This window comes from Arachis hypogaea, chromosome 13 (assembly GCF_003086295.3).
Source record: "Arachis hypogaea cultivar Tifrunner chromosome 13, arahy.Tifrunner.gnm2.J5K5, whole genome shotgun sequence".
Lineage (NCBI taxonomy): Eukaryota > Viridiplantae > Streptophyta > Magnoliopsida > Fabales > Fabaceae > Arachis > Arachis hypogaea.
The window spans coordinates 13,292,392-13,320,019 of record NC_092048.1 but is presented as its reverse complement, the minus strand read 5'-3'; the positions used below and the strand labels follow the sequence as shown (position 1 = coordinate 13,320,019).

Sequence of the window (27,628 nt, the reverse complement as noted above, 5' to 3'; positions counted from 1 at the left end):
CGCATTTGTTTGTCTATTGTAGTGGAGATGTCTACTTCAGTGACCGGTCTTGAGGGCCTAGTTAAGACCTTTTTGGAGGATAGTGACGAGGAAAAAGCCGACGAGAAGGTCACCGGGAAGTCTGGGGACCTTACTGATGAAAAGAAGGCTGCTGTGACTTCTCCTCGGGACACCGAGACGTCCGACAAGAACTCTGTCGGGGAGCGAACTTCTCCTGTTCTTGATGAGACGGCCGTTGTTGATGAGGCGGCTGTTGTTGGGCACTCGTCCCCTTCTCGTCAAGAGGATGATGACTTGAAGCTCATCCCCACTCCTAAGAGGCGAAGAGCATCCTCCAGCCCGGAAGGAACCCTTACCGTGATGGAGAGGAATTTTGACGCTGCCGCCTTCCTTGACTCCCAGCTGATCCCTGGCACGGAGGACCACTTTCATGGCACCGAATTGGCGGGCCAAGCGAGGTGGATGTATCGTACTCTGCTCTGTGGAGCTGTGATAGCTTGGAAAGCCGAGTTCGAGTTGTCGGGGATGCAGGCGCTTCGAAGGAAACTTGAGTCTTCTGTCAAGGCGAACAACGATTTCAAAGTTCAAGTCGAGTCGCTCCAGGGGCAGCTGTCCGAGGCAGGGGAGAAGCTCAAGGCTGCTGAGGAGAAAGTTGCCTCTGTTGAGGAGAAGTTGAAAGCCTCCGATGAGACTGTGTCCCATTTGGTCGAGCGGGAGATGACTCTTGAGAGCCAGTTGAATGCCGGGCAGGGTCGGGTGGCGGCCTTGGAGAAGGAACGTGACCAGGCGATTTCGTCGGCTAGAGCTGCTCAAGCCGAGGTCGAAGAGCTTAAGAGGAAGCACAAGGCGACTAAAGAGCAAGGAAGGAACGCGATCTTCATGACTGAGGAGGCTCTTAAGGCTCTGGTGAAGGTCGTAGTTCCGGACTTCGACACGTCGGCAATCGGGGTCTTTAAAACGATTCAGGACGGCAAGATTGTTGATGTGCCCCGAAAGTGAACTCTTGTGTTTTTGTATGGTTTTGTAAAATACTTTGTTGCAACTAACAAGACCTTTGTTACTCTTTAACGGTCGCCTGGTCGGCTTCTATTTATCGCCTTTATCTTGTTTGTTTAGTAGTTTATGTTTTGTTACCGTTTTTCTGGTGTGGACCTATTGCTTGTGTCCGTTTTTCCGTTTACGTTGGTAACATGGTCGAAACCGTCTTGGTCATGTTATCGCGGCCGTTAGTTATGGCTATGATCTGACTGGCTTCCGGGGTGATCAGTCCCGGGTTTTCGTTGAAGAACGCGATTGTGTAGGATACGTATTGGGGAATAGTAGGTGGAAGAATTCAGACAAGTAAAAATTAGTCGTTAGCTAAACAAATTCGTGAACATGATAGGTATTTGATAAAAGTAAGTCATTAGGAATTAACATTTGGATAAAGTAAACATCTATGTAGCTCTTCAAGCCACTTGGCCGGCGTGCCCGAGCTATGAATAGAACCTCCTCAGGTTACCTGCATTCCACGTTCTCGGGATTTCTTTGCCGTCGAGTCTTTCCAGTTTGTAGGCGCCTTTGCCAAGCACTTCTTTGATTCCGTAAGGGCCTTCCCAGTTTGCCGCCAGCTTTCCTTCTCCTGGTGTTAGTGGCCCGACATCGTTGCGTCGCAGGACGAGGTCTCTTTCCTCAAATTCTCTTCTGAGGACCTTGGTACTGTAGCGTAGGGCTATTCTTTGTTTCAGCGCTACTTCTGACAAGTGGTCCATCCTTCTGACCTCGTCTACTAGGTCTTTGTCCACCGCTTCTTCTACTCCTGCGAGGAGTAACCACGGGCTCGGATCGCCGATTTCCACGGGTATCACCGCCTCTACCCCGTACGTTAAACGGAAAGGGGTTTTTCCCCGTGGAGCTTTGCTCGGTTGTTCGATAGGACCAGAGGACCGAGGCGAGCTCGTCGGCCCATGAGCCGTTTTTGCTGTCTAGACGCTTCTTGAGACCTAGTAAGATGATCTTATTTACAGACTCCACTTGTCCGTTTGTTTGGGGGTGTTTGACCGAGGATAATTTCTGTTTTATCCCCAAACCGGCGAGAAACTCTGCGAACTTCTTGTCAGTGAACTGCGTCCCATTATCCGAAATGACGATCTCCGGGATTCCGAAACGGGTTATCACCTGCCTCCACATGAACTTCCTACAATTAGATGAGGATATGCTGGCCAGCGGCTCAGCCTCTATCCATTTGATGTAGTAGTCGATGGCAACTATGAGGTACTTGACCTGCCCCAGGCCAACTGGGAAAGGTCCCAAGAGGTCGACTCCCCACTGTGCGAAAGGTCGGGTGGACGTCAATAGGCTCAGCTCGGAAGCTGGCGCTTTGTGGAAGTTGGCGTTTTGTTGGCACTTCGCGCATCTTTTCATGAACTCCCTGGAGTCATTCATCATTGTTGGCCAGTAGTATCCAGCTCGGATGAGCTTCCTTGCTAGGGCTTTGCCCCCGATATGATGGCCGCAGCATCCCTCGTGGACTTCTCTGATTACGTAGTCCATCTGGTCGGGATGAAGGCACTTCAGCAAAGGTTGGCTGAGTCCCTTTTTGAATAGCTGGTCCTATATGACCGTATATTTGGCGGCCTCCCTTCTTACCGTTTTGGCTTCCTTCTCGTCCTGAGGGAGTTTGCCATTTTCCAAGAAATCGGTGATGGGGTCCATCCAAGAGGGGCTCATCTTGGTCAGGTGTAGAGCAACTGCGGGCTCCCTCGTGACGCCTTGGATGAGGGAGCGGTTGCTGATTCCAGGTTTCGTGCTCGCCAGCTTGGATAGGAGGTCTGCTCGTGTGTTCTTTTTCCTTGGGACGTGTTGGACCATGACCTCCTCAAATTGTTTGATAAGCTCTTTAACCCTTTCTAAGTACTTTTGCAGCAGCGAGTCTCTGGCTTGGTAGCTCCCATTTACTTGCGCGGTGACGACCTACTAGTCGTTGCATACTTCTAACCTTGTGGCCCCGACTTCCCGAGCTAGAACCAAGCCCCCCAGAAGGGCTTCGTATTCTGCTTGGTTGTTTGATATGGGAAACTCGAACTTAACTGACTGTTCGTAAATGACTCCGGCCAGACTTTCTAGGATGATCCCGGCGCCCCCGGACATCTGGTTGGAAGCTCCGTCCACGTGGAGCTTCCAACGTGTGCTCGTGTCCTCGGTTCCGGTTACTTCCACCAAGAAGTCCGTCATTGCTTGTGCCTTAATTGCGTTTCGGGGTTCGTAGCTCAGATCATATTGGGACAGCTCGATGGCCCAGGTTATCATCCTCCCCGCCAGATCAGGTTTTTGGAGCACCTGGCGGATTCCCTGGTCCGTTCTCACGACCACCTGGTGACCCTGGAAGTATTGTCGTAGCCTGCGGGAGGAGGTCAGGAGCGCTATTGCCAATTTCTCCAGCTTGCTGTACCTAAGCTCTGCCCCTTGCAGCGCCCTACTCACGAAGTAGATCGGTTGTTGGGCCTTTCCTTCTTCTCATACCAGCACCGCAGCAAGCTCTGCTTCTGTTATGGCTAAGTATAAGTAGAGTGGTTCTCCGGCTCTGGGTTTCCCGAGCACAGGGGGCGCTGCTAGGATTTCCTTGAAGTGGTTGAACGCCTCCTCGCACGCAGGTGTCCATTCAAACGCTATTCCTTTCTTCATCAAGTTGAAGAAGGGTAGGGCCTTCGCTGCCGCTGCACCAAGGAATCTGGACAACGCGGTGAGCCTTCCCGCCAGCCGCTGAACATCTTTGATGCAACCCGGACTTCTCATCTGGAGTATCGCCTGGCACTTTTCGGGGTTAGCTTCCACTCCCCTTTGGGTTATCATGAACCCCAGGAATTTTCCGGCCTCCATGGCAAAGACGCACTTAAGCGGGTTGAGCCTCATGCCGTGTTGTCGGAGGGACGTGAACACGTTTTCCAGGTCGCTTAGGAGGTCATCGGGTCGGGCAGTCTTCGCAAGGACATCGTCCACGTAGACTTCCACCATTTTGCCGATAAGGTCGCTGAATATTTTGTTCATTAGCCTCTGGTACGTCGCCCCCGCGTTTTTCAGTCCGAAGGGCATCACTTTGTAGTAGTAAGTCTCTCCTGGCGTTATGAACGCCATTTTATCCTCGTCTGGCCGGTGCATCGGTATCTAGTTGTAGCCGGAGTAGGTGTCCATGAAGCTCAGATACCAGTACCCCGCGGCCGCGTCAACGAGTGCATCAATGTTGGGGAGGGGATAGCAGTCCTTGGGACACGCCTTGTTGAGATCAGAATAGTCTACACACATCCTCCATCTCCCATTGTGCTTTTTTACCAGGACCACGTTTGACAACCTGGTAGAATAGTCTAGTTTCCGGATAAACCCTGCTTCAAGGAGGCTGGCCGTTTGTCTGGCCACTTCCTCTGCCCTTTCCTGAGACATTTTTCTTCTTCTTTGGGCCACTGGTTTGGCTTCCGGCCTAATGGCTAGGCGGTGTGACATGAGCCCGGGGTCTATCTCTGGCATATCGGCAGGTGTCCAGGCAAACAGATCGCCATTGGCTCTGATCATTTCCATCAAAGGTTCTTTCAACTCATGGGGGAGGTTCCTATTTACGAACGTGAACTTTTCCTCCGAGTTCCCGACCCTAAACTTTTCCAGGTCCCCTTCGGGTTCGGGTCTGGGTTTGTCGTCAATTCTGGCATCCAAGTCGGCGAGGAATACTCCCGATGCCTCTTTAGACTTCCTTCTCAACGAGAGACTGGCGTTGTCGCAAGCGACTGCCGTTTCCAGGTCTCCCCTCACAGACCCTACTGACTCTTCTTCAGTTATGAACTTCATTACCAACATCCTCGTGCTGATGACCCCTCCTAGGTCGTTGATGGTCTTTCTCCCCAAGATGATGTTGTAAGCGGTGGAATCTCGTAGGATCACGAACTCGGCCATTATCGTTCTTCTCCCTTGGCCTTGTTTCAATGAGGTCGGCAGGGTGATTATGCCATCCGACTTGATGAAATGGTCGCCGAGACCCACAACGCCGTGCTGGTGAGTCTGTAGGTCGGCGTCCCTCAAGCCCAAAGCGTCGAACACATTGCAGAACATGATGTTCGAGTCTGCCCCCGTATCTACCAGGATTCGCTTGATGAGGCCGGTTCCTACTTTAGCCATTATGACCATGTGAGGGTTTTCTCCGGCTTCGTCAAACCACTGATCCTCCGGTCCGAACGAAATGGGTGGGAGTTTCATGGTGTTTCGCACGGATGAGGAGACCGCGATGACTTTGGCATCCTTCTTGTGTGCCGACTTCGACCTAGGCGCCGCGTTTCTCGCTGTTACCACGTTTACTATGGTGAGGCCATGATCATTCTCTTCAGGCTCTTGGCGTCGCTTCGTTGCTCGTGTTCCGTCTTCGTTTTCATGGTCGCGGTTCCATCTCCTCAGCTCCCTTATGAGGTGGGAGAACTCAGCTAGCTTTCCGTCTCTAATTGCCTGCTCCAGCGCGTCTTTCAAGTCAAAACAGTCCTGAGTCTTGTGTCCGTAGCCCTTGTGATAGTCACAGTAGAGGCTCCGGTTCCCCCCTGTTCGCTCCTTCAGTGGTCGGGGCTTCGATAGGATCCCCTTCTCGGCTATTTGTTGGTATACTTCCACGATCGGGGCGGCGAGGGGAGTGTAGTTGGTGAACTTTCCGATGCGAGGGAACAGCCTGGGATTTTTACTCGGACCGCCGTCTCTGGCGTGTTCCTTCTACCTTTCTCCGCTTTGGTGGTGTCAGTTTTGACTGTAGGAGGGTTATCGTTTATTGGCAGTCACGACCTGGCTGACTTCTTCGTCATTAATGTACTCTCTGGCTACGCATTGGATCTCCTGCATCGTCCATACCGGCTTTGTCGTGAGGTGCTTTCTGAAGTCTTCGTTTAGGAGACTGTTCGTCAGGCATAGACTGGCGACTGAGTCGGTCAGTCCGTCGATCTCTAGGCACTCGTCGTTAAAATGATCTAGATATTTTCTAGTTGGTTCTCCGAACCTTTGCGTTACCCCAAGCAGGTTGATTGGGTGCTTCGCTTTGGCTATCCTGGTAGTGAATTGGGCTAGGAAGGTGTGGCTTATATCCGAGAACTTGGCCACCGAGCCCTGCGGGAGGTTGTTAAACCACTGTATCGCAGGTCCCGCGAGGGTGACCGGGAAAGCGCGGCATCTTACCTCGTCCCCTACTCCTTCTAGGTTCATCCTGGCCTCGAAGGCCGTAAGGTGCTCCTGTGGGTCTTGCGTTCCGTCGTACCTCATGTCCGTTGGCTTGTCAAAGTGCTTTGGCAGCCGGACTTCGAGGATGGAACGGTGGAAAGGGGTCGCACCTACTATGACTGGCCCACTTGTTCGCCGTGTTCTCCTTTCGTCGTCTTCCCGGCGACCATCCTCCCGGTCGCGATTAGCGACGGTGCGGTCTGTGGCACGCCGCCTCCTGTTCCTTACGTATATGAGGGGGTCGTGGCGCCTCCTTACGCGCACTTCCTCCCTGAGGCTCTCAGATTCAGATCTTGGGCTAGACACGCGTCGGGAGCGGCTTCTCGGGGGAGAGCGGGAGTCGTCTGATTCGGGCATTTGTTATCGATGCTCCCGAGCTGCCAGCCGGCGTTTTAGGTCTTGCATTCTATGACACAGTTCCTGCATTATCCTGGCGCTGTTGTCGCCGGTTCCCCCGAAAGGGCGTCTTTCAAGGGACCATGTCGTTCGTCGAGGAGGGGACCTTGTGCGTTCCTCGGAGGACGGCACAACGGGTTTCCCTCTCTGCTCGGCTTCTCGCCCTGCTCCTCCAGGGCCTTGTATTACTTCCATTCAGATGTTCCAGTCCCCACAGACGACGCCAATGTTCGATAGGTCGGGTACCGGACGGTTCGGGTTGATACTTCGGTTGGTGGGAGGGAGATCGCCTGGTTCCGGGCTACTGGGTTGGAGAGGGTGTGTACGATTTCCCGAGCACTTCGTGTGGAGAGGGGGGGGTGTCACCTGCAAGGACACTCCGACGCTCTAGTCAGTGAAATGTGCAGGCGAATAAGGGTTGAGTGGCATGTGACGTACCTTGGGGGAAGGGTAGGTCCTTCCCCATATATACCGTGTCAGAGGTGGGCCCTGTAGGGACAGGCCCACCTTCTTCTAGGCCTCCCTTGCACAGCCGTAGCGAAGCTGTCAGGGACGCGTGTCCGGGTCGGCAGTTGGGCGTTTCATTCCTGATCGTTTGGTCGGGTGTTACCCGGGTCGGGCCGACCCGTAAACTGTTTAGGCCAGGCCGTAACATAAAATTTTTCTGATTACTAAATTTGATTGAATAAAACTGTTTTACTATTTTACTTACTTTTTAAATATTAAATATCATTAATATTTGAACTGTACTTTTATTTATACTAAATTAAATATTAAATATATTTTTCAAATAAAAAATAAATTATATAATATATAATAATTTTATATACTTAATCATTTATTATTATAAATTTTTTTTTAAAATCTGGGAGGACCATGGCTTCACTTACTCTTTTTAAGTCCGTCCCTGTATATATTTATAAAACTACGTTATAAAATTAAATAAGAATGAAGTGAAACATACTATAAAAAATATTTCGTATCTCATAAAAACACAAGTTCGAATCTTACCATCGATATAATATTCGTTCTTGTAAGTGATGTATTATAACATCTTTAATATTCAGTTTTTAATTTTAATTCAATTTTATTTTGGATCTCATAAAATATTATATTAGTATCATAAAATAGGAGAATTAGTCTTGAATCAGCCTAAAAACAAAAAACTAAGAATGATGTTACCAAAACAAATACAATGATAAAAAATACAACGTTGCTTGTGATGTAAACCAGACAAAAAGAAAAGGAAAAAAAGAGTGAGACATATAATATAACATGTGAGAACCAAAACGTTATTGTAGTGACCCTCATATACTGCCACTGAAGCTTCTGCTTCAAGGGAAGTCCCTATTTCCAATTGGCAACTCTAAAAGTAAAAGCAATAACCAACCACAGTGACAATTTGAGCCTGTTTGGGAAGTTTTAAAAGTAATTTTTTTTGAGTTTTTGATTTATGAAAAGTAGTAGTATTAATATCTGGTGTAATTTTTAAAATTAAATTGCACCTTTTTAAGAAGCTATTTAAGAGTTTATAAAGAAGTTAAAAAAAATAATTTCTCTCGTAATACTACTACTTTTTATCATATTTCTATAAAGTAAACACTTTTAAAATTAAAAATTCAAATATAAAATAATTTATTTAAAAACTACTTTTAATATAGTCATTTATTGTTTAAGCTATTTTTTCAAAAATAGCTTAATTAAGCTGATTCCTCAAACTGGACCAAAGTACGATTACCCATATAAATAGACAAATATACCCTCCCTAGGTATTCTGAACTTGGTATATTGATCAAAGTAATTGCATAGGGCCCTTTTTTCCACAACATAACTTATATCATAAACCAACCTCTATTAACCAAAAATGTAGGTCAGATCAGATGAACCTATTTGACCACCGCAAAAATGGGTGCCCATAGTTTTTTTTTTTTCCTTAATCTCTATGGGAAAAGAAAACACCAATTGTGTGTTTTGATCATATCCGCAACCTAGTTGCATTCCAATACTAATCTACTCTCTTTTGCTCTTTTTTTGAGATCAAAAACCAAACTTTATCGGCTCAACTTTCCAACCAATAAGTCATCTACAACCAAACTTTCAAAGCCTTTTACTTTTTTTTAATAGTTCTAATTCTCAACTCACCCCAACAAAGTTATTTGTATTGTGTTCTAAGTTGTCAATGGTACTCTTGGAACATACCTTTGCAAAACTCTACAACAAGCTGGAGAATCATCACAACCACAACCACCATCAAAATCAGACCAACCATGATCATTATAACCAACCTGAGAAGTTCTTAGCTTCCTTGCATGCTTTTAGATCCGAGGTTTCCAGATTCATAGGACATTTATCACTTGATGTGTTGAAACCAGGAGGAGGACCGTCATCATCAGAGATCTTGTTCTTGTCCTTGACATGGATTGAGAAGTGTTTTGGGATCTTACCCTTCACAAACAAGGCTTTTGCAAATCTTCTTGTGGATATAGATTACCCTTTAAGTACATGGGAGGTTGGTTCCATTGAAGGGTATCTCAGCTACAGTTTGTGTTTGTTGGAGATTTTCAATTCAATTTCTTCATCACTTTCTCATCTTGCACAATCAAGGCTTTCTCTTGTTCATCGTTTATCAGTTTTAGAAGATTCTTCACTTCCATCTTCTATGGCAACAAAGCATCTGAAACCAATTGAGCCATGTTGTTCCAATTTCAATGTCAATTTTGCCAACGAATTGAGCAAAGAAAGTGATCAAGGAAGGATTTTTAGTGGCAAAGAATGGGTTGTTAGTGAAGCTTTGAAGGAAATGAAGAGTCTTGGCTTTTGGGTATGTGGGATTTTGTTGTCTGGTTTGTGTAGTAATAATAAGCCATATATGGAGTTAAGAGAAATTTTAGGTGGCTTTGATGGTTCTTTGGTTGTGACACTTGATTCCAAGATCAATGAACAAATAATGGAGAAAATTCCTGTGTTGAAGGAGGTGAAGGAGATCAATGATTCTGTTGCTCAAGTTCTTCTTGATGATTCAGATGTTGCTGCCAAGGAAATGCAAACAAAGCTGCAAGTGTTGGAGAATCTATGTGATGTTGTAAGAACTATGGTGGATGATATGTTCAACAAGGTAATGACACAGAGAACTGAATTAATAGATTGTCTTAGATTGAAGAAAGGACCCAAAAATTCTGTTGTTTGATTGATTGATTTGATTTCCTGTGTATAGACTTATAGTTTCATAGGGTCTTTTAAGTTTTGTAATGTTTTCAAAGTGTATGATCTTAATTTAACAAGTAATGTAAATACTAAAGATTTCATTGCATTATAGAACACTAATGTAGCCAAGGTGTTGTTCTTGTGTATAACTTATTTATATTTATACATGTCTCTGATGTGAGAGTTTCAAAATTGGATCTTTCACTTTACAAATTGAGCAGAAATCAGAAACAACTCATTCTTACAAAGCTTTTGTTCATCATTTGAGCTAATAAGCAGGATTTAAAGAAATCCCGGGTAAAATGGAAATAAAGAAAATGGGTAACAAATTTTTTTTTGTCTTCTCATATTTCTTAAAAATAACCTCAACAAAAAATTGGTTCTTAGAAATGTCTATTCTACGGCTTTTTTATATAATTAAATATTTAAAAAACATTAATTCCAGGAATACGCATAGATTTCTGAAATACGCATCGCCAACTCAAGGCGGTCGCCCACGAAATGGAGGCGACAGCAGCAGGGTCCAACTCACCTGCGGCGGACACGAAATGGGGGGACAGCCATTTAGTGTCTGCCATCCACGAAATGGGAAAACCAGGGGCGGCGGTCATGAATTGGTGCACTTCATGTGTACTGCCCACGAATTGGGAGCATAATTTGCCTATATAAACGCCCAGCCTAAATTTTTAAAAGAATATGAGATTTCAATAACATAACTCTGCAAACAACACATTAGTTGAATCAATCAAAGTATGATCATCAAGCTTACACAATACTTTCATCTATCAGATTTTTGGAAAAGATGGCAGGTACCGTAAAGTTTTTCAAGATAAGTCAAGGGGGGGAATTCGTATTTACATGTACTTGTTTGGATCCTGAAAATCAGGTATTTATTTCTGTGTATTTGGTTATTTTTCTTATATTGCTTCCATTAATTGTGACTTCATTATGTTGAGTGGGTTTTAGTACTTTATTCCCTGCAAATAATCCTACTTAAATTAAACATATTCAGTTATCAAAATATTGATGAGTGAAGAGACTACATGTAAACATTAGGAATATATTACATTTGTTCTATCTTCTACTAGAATATTATTTGACATTTTAGCATTTGGAAAACTTGAAATTGTCACTGGGAAGAATTGGAGGCCAACCAATGGTGAGGAAACAGAGGGGAAAAAAACGCACCCCATTTCTAATAGTTGAGGAAGGACCTTCTGAAGATAGTGAGCAGGACTAGACCAAGCTTTAACTCTAAGATTGACAATGTTACTTATGTTATTATTGAACCTCTGAAGTATGTCACTTGGGAGCTCTCTTACCACATGCACACGATTTCCAAGTGTTTCTATGAAGAAATCTTCATCAAAAATGTCACCAAAGTTGCTGCCAGACATCAAAAGAAAAATATCAACACATAAACAAGTTCAGAAGTATTCATATGGACTAGAAAATAACTGCCATTAACTTGGATTACATAACATGATAAACAAAATATCTATGAGAACTTTTATGTAATTATTTATAGAATTAAAATCTACGTAAACGTGTTCCAGATATGTGGCACATAACTGAGATTGCAGTATTGCACTTTAGATGTGTTAATTATGCACAGCCAGGGATTGATTTTCTCTTTTCTTCTTTTTTAGTAAGAAAAACAAATCGTCAAGAAGAAGATAGTAGACATATAATGACACAAGGTGTAAAATCATCCAATCAAAAAGTGTTTCTTTAAATGCTGTAGGATATCCCTTGGTGACCAATGTGTTAAGACTTTCAATTCAACATTTGTGGTAGAAGCTTTGCATATGTAGTAATATTGTAATAAGTTTACATAACGTCCAAAGTTAAGAATATTAAAATGGATTGCCTTAAGAATGAATGGTACGACAACTCATTTCGGTACAAGAAGTTTGTCTACTTATACAATTTTCTACATGACCAAGGTCAATTAATTATTTCATCTTAAGTATGTGTTTTAATGGTTTTCACAGTTACTTTTATATGGGAAGAGTACACCAATTTATAGATAGATATGAAATACAGGGAACGAAGGTCAAGGATGCTCTAACTAATACTTAGTCTCATAAAGGATTCAGATGTGAAAGATTTTCCATTACTAAAGGTTGGTTTTGTTTGGATAGTTCCTTCCAAGGCAAACATTTTTCAATCCTCAAATTTGAAGTCCATGTCAATGATTTTATTTAAAGGGCAATCAAAGAACAAGATGATCTTCCATCTACCCTATGTCACCAGTATTATTTGCAAGTTAAAGGTAGACATATAGGAAGCAGAATGAGAAAACATGGAAAATTATCAAACTAGATTCGCGGACGCTAGAAACGAAGCTCCCCAATTCTTGGTCGCCGCCAGTTAATTGGCCCATTTCGCGGCCGGTGGGCTAGACATGCCCCACTTCGTCCCCTCCATTTCGCGGGCGCGCCGAGGGTGAGTTGAGGGGCAACTCCATTTCATGGGCGACGCCCTTGAGTTGGCGAGACAAAATTCTAATCCGTGCGTATTCCTGGAATTAATGTTTTTTAAATATAATTATATAAAAAAGTCTCAATTCTACTAACATGAGAATAAATTTATAATATCTTTAAAATATTTTCAAATATTTTTAAATGAAGTTAAAAACTATATACTTTCAAGGTCCTAAAATCTCAAAAGATCAATAAATTTTTCCCCTTGTTTAACAAGTAAGATGATATTTAAGTGGGAGATAAATAATTTCTTCTTGACATAGACAATATTGAAATCAAAGGTTGAATGACTGAGGCATATTCTAGATTAAAGTAAAAGGACACCAAAACATCAAGATGAATATGCAACAACAGAAAAATAGACTAAGAATCCTTTTGATTTTTGTAGATAACTAAAGCATGGTTCATAATAACTTAAAACTTTCCCCAATCCCCAAGCCTGTTTACCCCAAAATGAGGTAGAACTGATGAAATCTGAATCTGAAGCTTGCCAAAATCTAAAAAAAGAGCCAAATTCTACATTATATGATTTGATCTTGGGGGGGATTCACCTAGGATCCTACTTTTTTTCCACTTATCTGATCTACACTGAAACTGCACAAACTATAACTGCACTAAATTAGTTTCAACTTTCAAGTTCTTCTACTTTTCCTTGTTGCAAGAAAGATAAGTCAGAACTGGGATCAGAGTAGAGCAACTTGGCTTTCTGACTCATTCGAAAATGTTTCTCTCTCGGTTGCCTTCCTCTTGTGATTAACATCACTTGGCAACCTGAAAAACAAGAATCAAATATTAGATTAGAATCTACATAACATGTAGGTACATGAACATAAAGAATAATGGACTTTGTATGCAGCAAAAATCATAGAATAGCATGATTCTTATGCAGCTTAGTTGTGAATTCGGAGGTCGAATACAGGTCGTACCCTAAATGCAATGCGGTGTCCGAATCTCCTCTCTCGTTTTCACAGTTACTTGCCAAGCTGGTACACTTAACAACACCATTATCTACATAAACATTCTTTCTTTCCACATGGGGGTAGTGAAGATAAGACGGGACTACACGTTCTGTTACCGGGAAAAGACAACGAAGCTCCTCAATCTGTAAGAGATGACAGTATTAGTATTCAAAGTACAAAGGCAAGGATTCCGGAAGCATGTCAATAACGCGAATAAACACTTGCCTGTCTTCTCAAAGTTTCATTCTCCAACATAGCTCTCTGTTCCTGTAAAGAATAAACCAAACAAATATCAGAACAAAGTTATTGTCAATCCTAAAATAGACAAAGATTTCAACTTTATCTACAAATTTCTAGTCGCTACAAGCAAGTTCTTTGCTTTCTACATTGAGGACAAGAATAATCGCAACAAATATGGAAAGGAAAGGTATAACATAATATGTTTATTATTGACTTAATCATATGTAGATTTAGGAAATACTGACTTCCTTTAAATAAAACAGTGAACTGAATAGAAAAAGTATGGCTTGTAAATCATATGTAAATGACTAGTCGAGTAAAACATAATTTTATGGTTGTCGCACGCATCACCACTCAACGAAGCAAGTAGGCTTTAGAGAGTTTTTTCAAGTTTCAAAATACCTGAACCCTAGACTGCTCCAGTTGATCCATAAGTAATTCCTCCTGAAAGAGTAAACAAAATTAAGACTTTGAACAGTGATAGTATATTACGAGGTAAAATGATATTCTGCTTATGAACTTTGCTGAGGAAAGGCGAAGGAACAAAGATAACATGAAATGTGACACACCTTCCTCTCCTTGACCGCCAACAACCCTTGGTTAAGTTGCTGCTCTAGATGTTGCAGTTCTTTTATACTCAATCCTGTCATGTCCTTACCCAGTAGCCATCTATAGTCACAGGCGGAAAATATTCATCGAGAGATAACGCTTGTAGCAGAAGACGATGAGGTAATAAATAGAAATGTAAAGGTTTAAAACACATACAGTTGCTTTCTTTCTAGCTTTGCAATTTCATCTTTAAGAGCCTCCACCATCTTAGAATCTTCCTTCTGAAGAAAAAGATTTGTTATTAGTAACAAAAATACAAAAATTAAACTAAGACAAGTACCAAATGGAAGGAAGATTAGAACAGCAGCTATAATACAGACATGTCATTTTTTATTACTACTACCAATGAACCATTGCTTTGGTTGATGGTTCTGCAACTAAGAAGAATAATCTTATAGACTACAAACTGAAGATTAAATTTTATTCTACTAAAAGGGTATTATAACAGAGTACCTCTGCTTTACATTCAACTATAGCCACCTCTGAAGAATCGGTGCATTTGTTGTATCTTGAAAGTGTTCTTTTCATTCTGTGAATTGGGATCACAATTTAGAAGAATAAATGCATTTAGTGGGAAATGAACGGTCCCCACATTTCAAACTCACTTAAGTCAATTGAATCACAGAATAAAGCAAAGCAAAAAAGGCTTGAAAAAAAAACAAAGTTGTTTCATCTTAATGATTGAATAATGTATATCATGCATCTATCTCATAATCTCATTCATCAAGTAATCATAAATATCATAATTCAACAAAGTAACCTTTGCAATAGCATGCAAATGCAATGCATTAAACTGAGCAAGTTGTGTAAAACACCTTGACTTAAAAGGATTAACCAGCAAGAAACAAATGGACTTACAAACCCAACTCAGAATAATATCTTCCTATAGAGAAAGTGAAGATAGGATTATAAAGAAATAACCAAACTGAAAGGGAGGTTTAACTTAATAATCAGCTAAAAAGAAATCACTTTCACACACACAAAATAAATAAATAAATAAAATTAATTGAAACAAGCATATATGAAATAAAAAATAAATCACCACATCAAAATAAGGAAAGCAAATAAATTCAGCGATAACAAGACCAATCCTGTACCAGTCAAACCATCAGAATTAGAACCAAATTTTCACATGCAAAAATTGATAAACATGATAAATAAGAAATCTGAGGCAACAAAATAAAAAGACTAACCTTACAAATAAAATTTAAAAAAAAAAAAAGTAACTCATACAATCAAAAGTAACATGCAAGCATGTTAAACCATAGAAACACCTTAAAAGTGACATAGATACATACCCAGAACTGGAAAACTCAAAAAGCTTCCCTGTATTAGAGAAGATGATGACAGCCACCTCAGCATCGCAGAGAATAGCGAGTTCCTGAGCTTTCTTAAGAAGACCGGTTCTCCTTTTGGAGAATGTAACTTGTCTGCTGTTAGCATTCTCAATCCTTTTGATTTCAATCTTACCCCTACCCATCTCCTTTTTTTCTTCTTTTATACCCAAAATAAGCTTATCAAAGCCCAAAAACGCAAACTTGATGGAAAAAAAATATGGGAACAAAGAAAATTGATGAAACCCAGTTGGAATTTTAATCCAAACACCTTTGTTTCTCAAACAGAAGCTCTGGGTATATGTAAAGGTGCTTCCTTTTTTTATTTTCTAAACTCTCTAAATCCTAAGCTTTAACACCCCAAACCTGGTTTTTGAAGGGTTTTCTTTTTCTTTTTCTTTTTCTTTTTTTGTTTTTGTTTTTCAATGTTTGTTTCTGCTTGGGGAAAGGGAGAGTGCTAAATTTGGTGGAGAAGATAAAGAGGTGAGAGAGGGTTTTACCCCAAAATGGCCAGTGCCTGGAAACGGCAACTTTGCATGGCTATTGTATGTATTTAGAGTTGTGCATGACTCTTCTTTTTTGCCACATTTAGTGTGTTTTTGCTGCCATTGGCCTCTCTTCTGGGTCCCACCATTTTCCATTTTTTTCTCACCTTAACTCATTTTTTAAACACTCTATTTGAATTTGAACCTTTTCTTTTAAATTAAATTAGTCAAATGTTTACTATTGAATTTCAACTTTGATCTTAACATTTACAAATGTTTTGCATCTTGACTGATGACTATAGAAAGTTGTTTTCCCACTTTTAGAATGCAAAATTGGATTGGATGTGCATAAGATTTTTTGTTAAGAGTGTGAGAAGAAAAGTTAAAATTGAATTCTTAAAAGAACTTAATTTTAATAGATTGACCATATTTTTATGTACTCGTTTAATTAAATTCGTTTTTTTATGATTATTTAGTTAATTAATTTAAAAAATTGTTATTTTTTATAAATATAATTTTTAAAAATGTTCATATTCAAATTTATTCAAATAAAATCATTTATTCAATTTAATTCAAATTGAAAACCAATCAAAATCGCATTAATTTAAATTATATTAAATTTTACTTTTGAAAAAATGCATAAATGGTATCGAATTTTGTATCTACTTATAAAAAATAAACCAATCCAATTTAAATTATAAAATATGATATAGTATTATTAATTTTTTATTCAATTTAAATTTACATATAATATATTTAATTTGTTACATTTTTTGTCTTATTTTTGTATTATTTTTATTTAGTGAATATTTTTTATTATAAAAAATATAGATTTATTTATTTGTTTATTGATTAAAAAGTTAAATTAGTCAAATTTTTAGTATTGAATTTCAACTTTCATCTTTTACCATTAACAAATGTTTTGCAAAATTGGATGTCTATCATATTTCTTTTAAAACATTATTAGTGTAAACAATTTTATGTGATGTGATTAAATGATTGTTAAAACATTAGTTATAATGTGACAAAATTAAAATTGAATTCTTAAAAGAACTTAATTTTGATAGCTTGGCCATGTAAGATATTTTTATGTAAATATCTAATTAAATTTAATTATTTACATAATTATTCAAGCGACAAATTTAAAAATAGTTCTTTTGTTAATTTAAAAGGTCATATAATTATCTAAATGTGTAAAATATACTTAAATTAAACATTATAGAAATTAAAATTTGTTTTAAACTCCAATTAAGTGAAATGATGAGATACAAAATACTCAAAATTTAAAATTAATACACTAATATTTCTTAACCTTTAATATTATATTATTATACTTATAATAGTTACCGGCATTTGTTTCGAGGTTAAAAATATATTTTATAAAATTATATTTTCAAGAATATATATTATTTAAAAAAATTGTTTAATTATTATATGAATTGTTGAAAAATTTTTTAAATATTTATAAAAATAAATTATGAGTATATTTGTTTTATTCTATATATCTTCATAAATAAAATTTTAATTTCCAAAATATTTCTGTACCAATAAAAGGATAAACCCTCTGACAAGAAATATACTAATCATGGTAGTCATTGTATATGTTAATTTTTATTTTCTCAACATGAAAATATCAAATACTCATTTTTTAGGATAAAATAAAAGTGATAAATATTAAGTGGCCAACATTTTTTGTATTTATCTTATATTTAAGTTAATACTAACCAATTCTTCATTTTTTTACCTAAAAATATTGGTCTCTACTCTCTAGCATTTTTTATAATATCACATGTTGCCAATAAACTTTTTAAAAAGTAATATATTTTTTATGTACAGTTTTTACGAATAAATTAAAATTTCTTTTAGTCACCAAAAAAAAATTAAAATTTCTTGAAATAATAACCCATTTATATTTTTGGTAAAATTTGGCACTATTTTTTTAAACTCATACCTGTAGAAACATGACATAAGTATTTCTAAAAGACTACAAGAGAGTAATTTAAAATGATGACAAATTATTTATCTATTTATTTATTTATTTTTAATATTATCACAGAGTCGTTACAACTTACAATAATTTTATGTCATTTTAAGTATCAAAAATATTATTTATATATTAAAATTAATTATTATATATTTATATATAAATAAATATATTATTTAATTTATTTTTAATATATTTAATATTTTAATATATATTTTATATTAATAATTAATTTTAATAACTAATTTTAGTATACACATAACATAAAACATAAGATGTTTACGAATTTAGAGTTTTTCTCTTTTATATGATAGCTTGTTTCCATTTTAATCTTCTGAGTTAATTATATATACCATTTTTTGTGTAGTACTTATTCTTTCTTTTCCTGATCCTGATTTTATCATCTTACCACATATGGAAGTCTATTCCACCTACTTTTGGTATTAGCCATTACCTAATTCAGGGAAAAGACAGTGGCATTATGAACACTTTGCTTTTTTGGGGAGTATAAGGTAGAGAGGTTCCTTTAATCTTTCTCATGTTAGTATTAAGGTTTTCAAAAAGGTGGGTCCCACTTGGAGTCTTCACACTTTTCCTCATGAAAATAGTAGTCTTGGTTTGGCTTTGGCTAAGTGCTTGACTATAAATACTTTTCCTAAAAGGAGCAAGAAAATAGAACTAGGAGAATGGAGAATGTGAAAGAATTAGAGGTAAAGTTCCATATTTAGAGAGAGTCATTGCAATTGGACTAGTGTTGTTGCGGTGCTTATTGTTTTTATTTTAATATAAAATTGGGATTTTGGAATATTTGGTTTCCAAAATTGGTTTATAGATGTGGCAAAAGTGAAGTAAATGAATGGGAGGGAAGTTGCCTTTTGGTGATTGTCCTTTTGCTTAATGTTAGAGGCAGAGGGCAGAGCGCATGGTTCTATCGCTTTCTTTCAACTTTAAAGTCGATGACTTCTATGTTGTGTGGACTTTCTGACTATTCCACACTATTTTTTTTCCTCAAAAAGAAACATTCAAGATGTGTGGAGTAGATAGTGAAACATATATATAGCTGAACTTTATCTCTATTTTTTTAAAATAATATGTAATTTATTTTTTATGATAGGTTAACTTCTAATTGAATAATATTTTAATTTAATTATTAATAATTTGAATTATTTTAATTTAATTAAAATTAATATCTTATGCATAATAAAATTATTTTATAATTAAATTATTATTTAAAATGAGTAATTATATAATTTCTAAAAAAAATAACTATGCCCTTTTTTTTCCTAATCATTCCACCCGGAAAAAAAATTTAATTCTTCAATATTATTATTTAAAAGGTGAGATAAATAAATAAATGAGTGACCCGCATTTTATTCCTCAATGGCTCTCTCTATCATGAATTGAACTTCTAAAATTTTTTGTTATTATTTAAAACAAGTGATTATTTGACCATACTCTTACAGTGAAGTAAAAGTCATGAAAAAGATGGTGTACTTTAACCATTAGATTACAAGGAAGAACAAATAAGTTTTTTCTTTTCTTTGTGTCATGGAAATTTTTTTTTAAGAAAATGTGAGTTTTGTTTATTAATATTTTTAAAAATTATACAATGACTCATTTTAAATTATAACTTAATTACAAGTTAATTTTATTATGGTTAAATTATTTAAATATAGTTAGTAATTAGATTAAGATATTATCTAATTAGAAATTGACATGTCATATATATAAAGAGTAAATTATATATTATTTTAGAGAAGGTGGGACGAAAATTATCATATATATAGAGATCATTCTAATATAAGTATGTTTTGATGACTACTATAACTATGGTATTTTAAAAAGTATTGCTAAAATTAAAGTAATATTTTTTATTGTTAAAGAATATTTTTTAAAAAGTATTGTTTAAAAATAGCGTTATTAAAATATAAAAATTTTAATAACACTTGTATAGTCACCATAGCACAGTGTCATATTATAATTCACCTATATCTATCTATCTATCTATATATATATATATATATATATATATATATATAAATTCAATAAAATATTAAATCAATAATTTGTTTATATATACAAATATAATATGATACACTTCATTTTTTGTTGATGTAATTCTGTAAATAAATTATTCTATAACATGTTTTCTTCTCATGTATTATAATTTTTTGTCATGGTTTTTTTGTTGGAATCAATTTCCTTCCCAAAAGAGTATACAACATATATATACATCCCAAATTTTTCTATGAAAATTTTAACAGTGATTTATTTGACTTTTTAGTCCATTTAGTCAAACAATTATTAGAAAATAATATATCTTTTATAAGTATGAGGGCATGTTATTGGAAATAAGTCATTCTCTCTGATACTTGGATGATGCAATCTAGTTTCTTTGATTATTTTCTTTTTCTTTGAAAGTTTTTCTGTCGTTTAATATGGTTGCATGCAGGGGCGGAGCTTAGTTAAGATAAAGGGGCCATGATCTCCCAATTTTTTATAAAAAAATTAGCAGTGTTTCTGCAAAAAATAAAAAATAGTTTGGTTGGCTTAAATATTTTGCTTTCATTGCACAATAATTTTTAATTTTAAACATAAAAAACATGTTGGATTGTGATTTGTTGACTTTCATAACACATCAAAATTAAAAGATAAAATCAAATCAAATAAACAAGCTATCTAACAAAAAAACATAAACATAAAAAAAAGTCATCTAACAATCAAATCAAATAAAATAACTTATTTAACAAAAAATATAAGAATAAAAAAAAATATAATCTAAAAAAATAAAAGATAAAAATCATTATAAAAAACATGCTGCTTTGCTAGCAGCTTCTCTATTCGCATCTCGCAGCTCTCTATTCAACAAGCAATACTCCTTCTACCTTTGAGTTCAAATATAAAGAAATATGTATTTTTTATTCAATTAATTTAATATTATTTTATATTTTACTGTTTATTTGATTTAATTTTTATATGATTAATAATATTTAAAATATTCAATAAGTTTTGATATTATTTTATTTGTATAAATTGATAAAAAAATTTCAAAAAATATTACAAATTTTAATGTTTATTCTTTTAACTTTTTTTTTTACATATTTTACAGGATATATATTCAGATTTTTATATAAAATAATAATAAAAAAATTAAAGAATTGATGCATTTTTAGGAGGAACGCTAATATTTAAGAAGGAGAGTACTATTATAAATTATTTTCTATTTTTTATTTGTAGAATTATGTATTTATTATTTTATTAGTAACAAACTTAAAAAATAATCATATTTATAAAATTTTGGCCCTTCAAAATTTTGTTTCAAGCTCCGCCACTGGTTGCATGTGACTTTTGATGGTTTCCAATTTTTTTATATAAAATGTATTCTGTGAGTAATTATTTAATTTATTTAAGTGAATATTCATATCATGATGAAACATACATAATAGATATATTTTTAAAAGAATAGCAAATACTTATCATTTTGAGCTTGTTTGGGTGAGTTTCTAAAAAAAAGATTTTTTTTTTTTGAGTTATTTTTTTGTAAAAGATCTTATGGAAAAGTAAAAGTAATTTTATGTTTGAGTATCTCATGCAAAAAACTCTTTTTATCTATCAATTATGTTTGGGTATAACGATATAAAAGTACTTTTTTGTTTATAAATATCTTTTTTTTAAGAAAAAAATATCTTTTAAAAAAAGTAAATTACAGCTTCTAAAAAAAGATATTTTTTTTTTATTTTTCTAGTACTTTTACTTTTACTACTAGAAATTTATCAAACACGTTAAAAAATAAAAAAACTTGTTTTTATTGAAAAAAGATCCTTTTTTTATTAAAATAAGGGCAATTTACGTTGGTAAATTGTTTCAGTTTCAATATTATGCAAATGCATTGTTTCCAAATCCAATACGCAAATACATTGATTCACATATCTATATAAACCGCTACAACCAGCCACGGTTTACGTGTTAAAAGGGTAATACATAAACCGCTACAAGTAACAGCGGTTTACGTGTGTGCGTGTGTGAGGGTAAACCGCTATAGGCTATAGCGGTTTACGTGTAGTTGGCTGAATGGGGCTGCCTATATAAACCATGGAGGGGCCAAATGTGGAGAGGTAGAGTGTTATTCACAAATGGAGGGGGAGGATAGTTTTGTGGCTCTGGTTCACTGCTATGGAAAAATCCAAAAGAGCAAAAGGCATGGTGTAAAATTCACAGATAGAGAACCGCTTAGTATTTTTATCCGATCGTCGAATACGTTGGCAGAGATTAAGCTAAGCATATTACGGAAGCTCGGTACCTGTGGGACGAAGTAGGTAAAAAAGTTATTTTACAAGATTCCCATTGCCGTTGTGTCAACTGGTGTGAGATATGAGACCTTCGTGATCGGGTCGGATGAAGACCTGCAGGTCTTGTTTCACTGCAGGCGTAGTTTTCCGAAGGTGAGGATACCTGAGCTGCTTGCGAAATTGGAAGATGGTGTGGATAGCTCTGGGACATCGGCACCGAATCCTCAGTCGACCACAGCCGGTGGTGCATCGACATCGATGCCTGTGGTAGCAGCGGCAGTTCTGATTCTTGAGCCCGAACATACTGGGGCTGTTCATGCATATGTTGCTCCTGTTGTGCCTGATTTTGAATGTGATGCCGGACCGGATCGAGTTGAGAATGCACTGTGTGACGATGATTCGGATGAGGAGCCTGTCGATATTAGTGGGGACAGTGATGATGATATTCCAAGAGTTACACGTTCAACCCATGGAGGTTCCGGTTCTGGAACACAAGAGTACCCTCCCCACCTCTCTTCTTTGAACTTGGAAGCCATCGGCCAACACCAGAATGTAGATGCAACATTCGATGGGTAGGGGATGCATGATGGGACACCTCTGATTGAATTTCAGATTGGCCAATCGTTCCAAAGTAAAGAGGAAGCCGTGTTGAGTGTAAAAGATTATAGTATTCAGCGTGGAGTTGAGTACAAGGTAATGGAGTCCGACAATCTGAAATACCAAGGGAGATGCAAGGAGTTTGGTAACGAGTGCACGTGGTTGATTCGGATAGTCATGCGGAAAAGGAAGAGCACATGGGAAGTTAGGAGGTACAACGGTTCGCACACGTGTATGGCCACATCGATATCAAGCGACCACAAGCAACTTGATTATCATGTCATCTGTGCGAGAATCTTTCCATTGGTTAGAGCTGATGCGTCGATGTCGATTAAGGTGTTGCAAGAGGCAACGGAGGTGACATATGGATTCAGGCCTAGTTATCGGAAGGTGTGGTTGGCGAAGCAGAAGGCAGTAGCGCATATATATGGCGATTGGGAGGAGTCATATGCGGATCTGCCTCGATGGATCCTTGGGGTCACATCCACGATGGAAGGTTCCGTTGCTCTGCTGAAGACCTCCCCGGTTAGAGTGGGTGACCAAGTTGATGAAGATAGAGTCTATTTTCATCGGATGTTTTGGACATTTCCTCCGTGTATTGAGGCATTTCGCCACTGTAAGCCGCTCGTAAGTATCGACGGAACACACCTCTATGGCAAGTATGGCGGGACATTATTGTTGGCGATCGCTCAGGATGGTAACTCGAATATTTTTCCTGTTGTGTTTGCACTCGTGGAGGGGGAAAATGCAGAGTCTTGGTCATACTTTCTTTCGAATCTTAGAAGACATGTAACTCCACAGCAAGGTATTCTCGTGATCTCTGATAGACACAACGGCATCAAGGCTGCACTAGAGTCCCCCGATAGTGGTTGGTAACCTCCCCATGCTTATCGGGCATTTTGTATTCGGCATGTTGCTGCAAATTTTGCCCTCACTTTCAAGGGACAGGATGCGAGGAGGTGGCTGGTAAATGCCGTGTCTGCGAAGACGGAAGCAGAATTCGACCATTGGTTTGATATAATGAGGACAGAGAATCCAGCCATGTGCGATTGGGCAAACAGAATGGAGTATGAGAGGTGGACACAGCACAAGGATGGGGGGAGAAGATATGGTCACATGACGACCAATATTTTTGAGTGTGTGAACTCTGTCTTGAAGGGCACAAGAAACCTACCAGTGATGTCTCTGGTTAAGTCGACATATCTCCGGCTGGCGGAGTTGTTTGTTGTCCGGGGGCACACGGCAGAGGCACAGTTAGGGTCCGGGCAGCGGTTTTCACAGGCACTAGTTAAGGCCATTGAGCGTAACCTAAAGGATTTGAGGTGCTTCACCGTGACTGTGTTCGATAGACATCACCTTGACTATACAGTGGCTAAGACGACTCTCACGGGAAAATTCTCTCTGGGTAGCTATCGGGTTTCTCTAAGGGATCGCACCTGTGATTGTGGATACTTCCAGGCGCTGCACTATCCCTGTTGCCATGCCCTCGCATGTTGTGCGCAGTCACCTTGTATTCCAGAGGGGCTTTGGCCCCCATATGATGGGCCAACTGTGATCCCCGACCCGGGCATGAGAAGGGCAAGAGAAGGACGACCACGGTCCACCCGCATCCGCAACAACATGGACGAAGCTGACACCGGCCGACCTAAGAGGTGTGGCCTGTGCAGGCAGCCCGGTCATACTCGAAGGGGTTGCCCTCAACGAGGTTCTACTAGCGGCATCTAGATTTATCATGATTTAGTTCGTTTGTGTTAGTTTACGCGTCATTTTGCCAGTTTTGAGTTTAGTCTTCGTTATTACAAATGTGTCTGTTTGTATTAGTGATGAGTTCTAAGTCTTGTTGGTTTAAGTGTTAATGTTAATTCAAGTAGTTATTTATCACTTTTCTAGATTTATCATGGTTTATTTCCATCATACTTCTACGATCAATAAACATAAAATCCATAAACATAAACATAAAGTAAAAAAAAAAAAACCAAAATAATAGTCATCCAACGAGAATAAACATAAAGTCCGTAACCGGAACATAAACCACATAACGAAAAAAAAAATACAACACATGGTGCTAATCATCGCGATCATCCCGGGCTGCATCATGAAAGTCACCAAGGAGATGAGATCCTGTCACACAACGAGTGGGACGCCTGACTAGAGTCGGTCGGGCCGCCTCCTGTCCAATGTCATCAACTGGATGGTCTAACCCAAACGCGGACTGGGGGGTGCCCCCCATGGTGAACCAAGTATCCAATGGGCTACCTGCAGGCTCGTTAAGATCCACCACATACTGACCCTGATAATCAGGTGGCTGGGAATGCATCTCTGTCATATGTGGCTGGTAAGCTGCGGTCTCGACCTGCACCTCCGGCATCTGCGGCTGGTAAGACTGGGCATCAAACTGCACATGGGACGTGCCAGCATCATCCCTAATCATCGCAGCAAACTCTGCATAAAACTCTGAACTCACCAGCTGATCATCTAAATCCATAGTCATCGTCGACGTCTGAGGCTGGGCATACATGTGAGAGTTGGGCTTTGGCATCGGAGAGTAAGATCTGCTGGTGAATGTCTCCCCTCCAGCCTCAGTCGCTGCGGTCCCACTAACTCCACCATCGACCTGCGTGGGATCCGCAGTTCTCCCACGTCTGGCACTAGCCCGACGAACACGGTGATCGCCCCCATCTCTACTCTCTCTGCCTGCATCATCCTCCTGCATCGCATCATGTAACCATCGCCACTCTCGACCGGTGTCCCTAGTACCAACACGATGGCGTCTCTCAACACGGCGGTTATCCGGCATATCAGGTAGCTGTGATCTGCGTGGGACCTGGGACGACCCTCTCTGAAATGCCTCTGGAGGTATCTGGGTGCCTCTGGGATCCGCGAATGCTGCCCCTGGGCTAAGGAACCGCTGAGCCTCGCGGTACCACCAATCTAAGTAATTAGCAGAGGGGCCGGGATCTGCCACTCGCTCAATGGAAATGACTGCATCAAGTCTGTTCCCCCAGTGTAAATGCCAGACCTGATAGTAATGAGGGAACCACCTATCCCCTCCCCTCCCGTCCTTAGCATGCAGCCAGTCTACGTTCAAATCCACCTCTGGGATATGCTGTACTCCACCCAGCTGTGGAACAACCCTGTCAACCTGATGCCACTCGATGACCGCAAAGTATATCAAAGTAGTCACCGCTCGCCATATGCGACTATGCTCCTCTGTAAGTATCTCTGGATGGATAACGGCAAGTACATCAAGCGTAGAGTAGGGCTCCCATACAATCTGAAAATTCAGAACTCATCAGACATTACCACAACAAGTATATATCTAGTCACGACTAGAGAGCAAACCAAAAACGAAACTCTAACTGGTATAAAACTTACATCACAAGCGGTCAATCGATCCAATGCAAGCCGATAACTTATGACCCTCTGTTCCTTGCCATCGTTAGGAGGTAAGTAGGTAGACCACCTAAATTTAAGTCATATGAGACACAAACTTAAAAAACCGCCCATGAAATTTTTAAGCATTAAAAAAACATAACCCATACCTGGATGCCAGCGGGAAAGAGAAAACCTCAAACCCAGACGGCCTCAAAGACGGAAACCGCCAGAATATCCAACTCTGTAGCAACTGGAGCGGACCCACAAGGTTAGTCACATTTCTGTTCGCTACCCGACACATGCATCGGTACAACCATGCCAAAGCGGCCGACCCCCAGCTATACCTCCCATGTCATCAAGGTTTGCCACAAATGGCAACCACCGTATATGTACCCGGTTCGCACTCTTGTCCCCAAATAACTGAGTCGATAATAGCATCATGATGTAGGCCCGTGCGTAGATGCGGACAGTGTCCTCGCTCGCATCTGGTGGTAGCACCCTAAACCTCTCGTGGAACTATGTAAAGTGTACTGTCATCTGCTTGACCTTATTCGGTGGAGGCCGCTCACCGAATAGGTCCTCAAACCACTCCCAAGCTGGTCGGCCACCCTCCATGTATTTCTCAAACTCACCAAGGTAACCACTCACAGCCTCCCCATCCACAGGCAGCCCTAGCTGAAATGCCACGTCTTGCAATGTCACTGTGCACTCTCCGAAAGGCATATGGAATGTGTGCGTCTCAGGACGCCACCTCTCAACGAACGCACTAACCAATGGCTCATCCAACCAGAACCATTGGCTGTTTAGCCTGGCCAAATGGTACAATCCATCCCTCTCTAAATACGGGATGATCCTTTCATGCATGGGCATATTCTGTTGCCGTCTCACACTGTATATACACCTAGTGGGCTGCACAGAACAGCAAAGAAATACAAAGTCCAATTAAATTCTCCTATCCATAAAAAAATTTCCCTATCTAACTGGATACAAATATCTTAAACCATCAACAAATGATGAACCATCAACAAATTCTCCTATCTAAAAAAATTTTTCCCTAATCACGATAGTAAAAATAACAACACACATACTTGAATAAATAACAGCCAGAAATATAAAAATATTATAAAGCTTTAAAATTAAAAATTTCATATCATACAAATACACTAACCAAACTAAAATAATTCACTAACGTCAACTGTCTCTTTCCCTAAACTAAACCAACACCATGTAGAATAACATTCATTGAAGGGGTTTGAAATTAAGCTAAGTAGTCATATTTATAACTTAACAAGAAAAACTCAAAATACTAAACCAAACCCATTAAACTAACATCCTAGCATGCGAAGCCTAATTTCAAACTAGAGGGAATAATCTATAAATTCTAGTTTGTCTACCTTACATACCATTTTTCTGACTAACATATGCAAAGCCTAGAAAAAAATAATTATTAACTA

The 27,628-nt window shown here is 38.8% G+C and overlaps 4 protein-coding genes across 4 annotated transcripts; 3 read left to right on the top strand and 1 right to left on the bottom strand.

Moving 5' to 3' along the window:
• Positions 1–8,442: 8,442 nt before the first annotated feature.
• Positions 8,443–9,945, top strand: LOC112737323 (protein BPS1, chloroplastic). The gene has a single exon (XM_025787168.3). The coding sequence runs from the start codon at positions 8,792–8,794 to the stop codon at positions 9,797–9,799; it is 1,008 nt and encodes a 335-aa protein (XP_025642953.1). The 5' UTR covers positions 8,443–8,791; the 3' UTR covers positions 9,800–9,945.
• Positions 9,946–12,661: 2,716 nt separating this feature from the next.
• On the bottom strand, positions 12,662–16,258 carry LOC112737324 (agamous-like MADS-box protein AGL15). The gene is made up of 8 exons (XM_025787169.3): positions 15,409–16,258; positions 14,564–14,639; positions 14,267–14,331; positions 14,071–14,170; positions 13,904–13,945; positions 13,487–13,528; positions 13,229–13,404; positions 12,662–13,073 (listed from the first exon to the last, which is right to left on the bottom strand). Exons 1-8 carry the CDS (start codon positions 15,588–15,590, stop codon positions 12,986–12,988), a joined length of 771 nt encoding a protein of 256 aa, XP_025642954.1. The 5' UTR covers positions 15,591–16,258; the 3' UTR covers positions 12,662–12,985.
• A 6,523-nt stretch (positions 16,259–22,781) lies between these two features.
• On the top strand, positions 22,782–23,675 carry LOC112732701 (uncharacterized). Its single transcript, XM_025781457.1, has one exon. The coding sequence runs from the start codon at positions 22,782–22,784 to the stop codon at positions 23,673–23,675; it is 894 nt and encodes a 297-aa protein (XP_025637242.1).
• Positions 23,676–23,819: 144 nt separating this feature from the next.
• On the top strand, positions 23,820–24,524 carry LOC114924953 (uncharacterized). The gene has a single exon (XM_029291184.1). The coding sequence runs from the start codon at positions 23,820–23,822 to the stop codon at positions 24,522–24,524; it is 705 nt and encodes a 234-aa protein (XP_029147017.1).
• Positions 24,525–27,628: the final 3,104 nt, after the last annotated feature.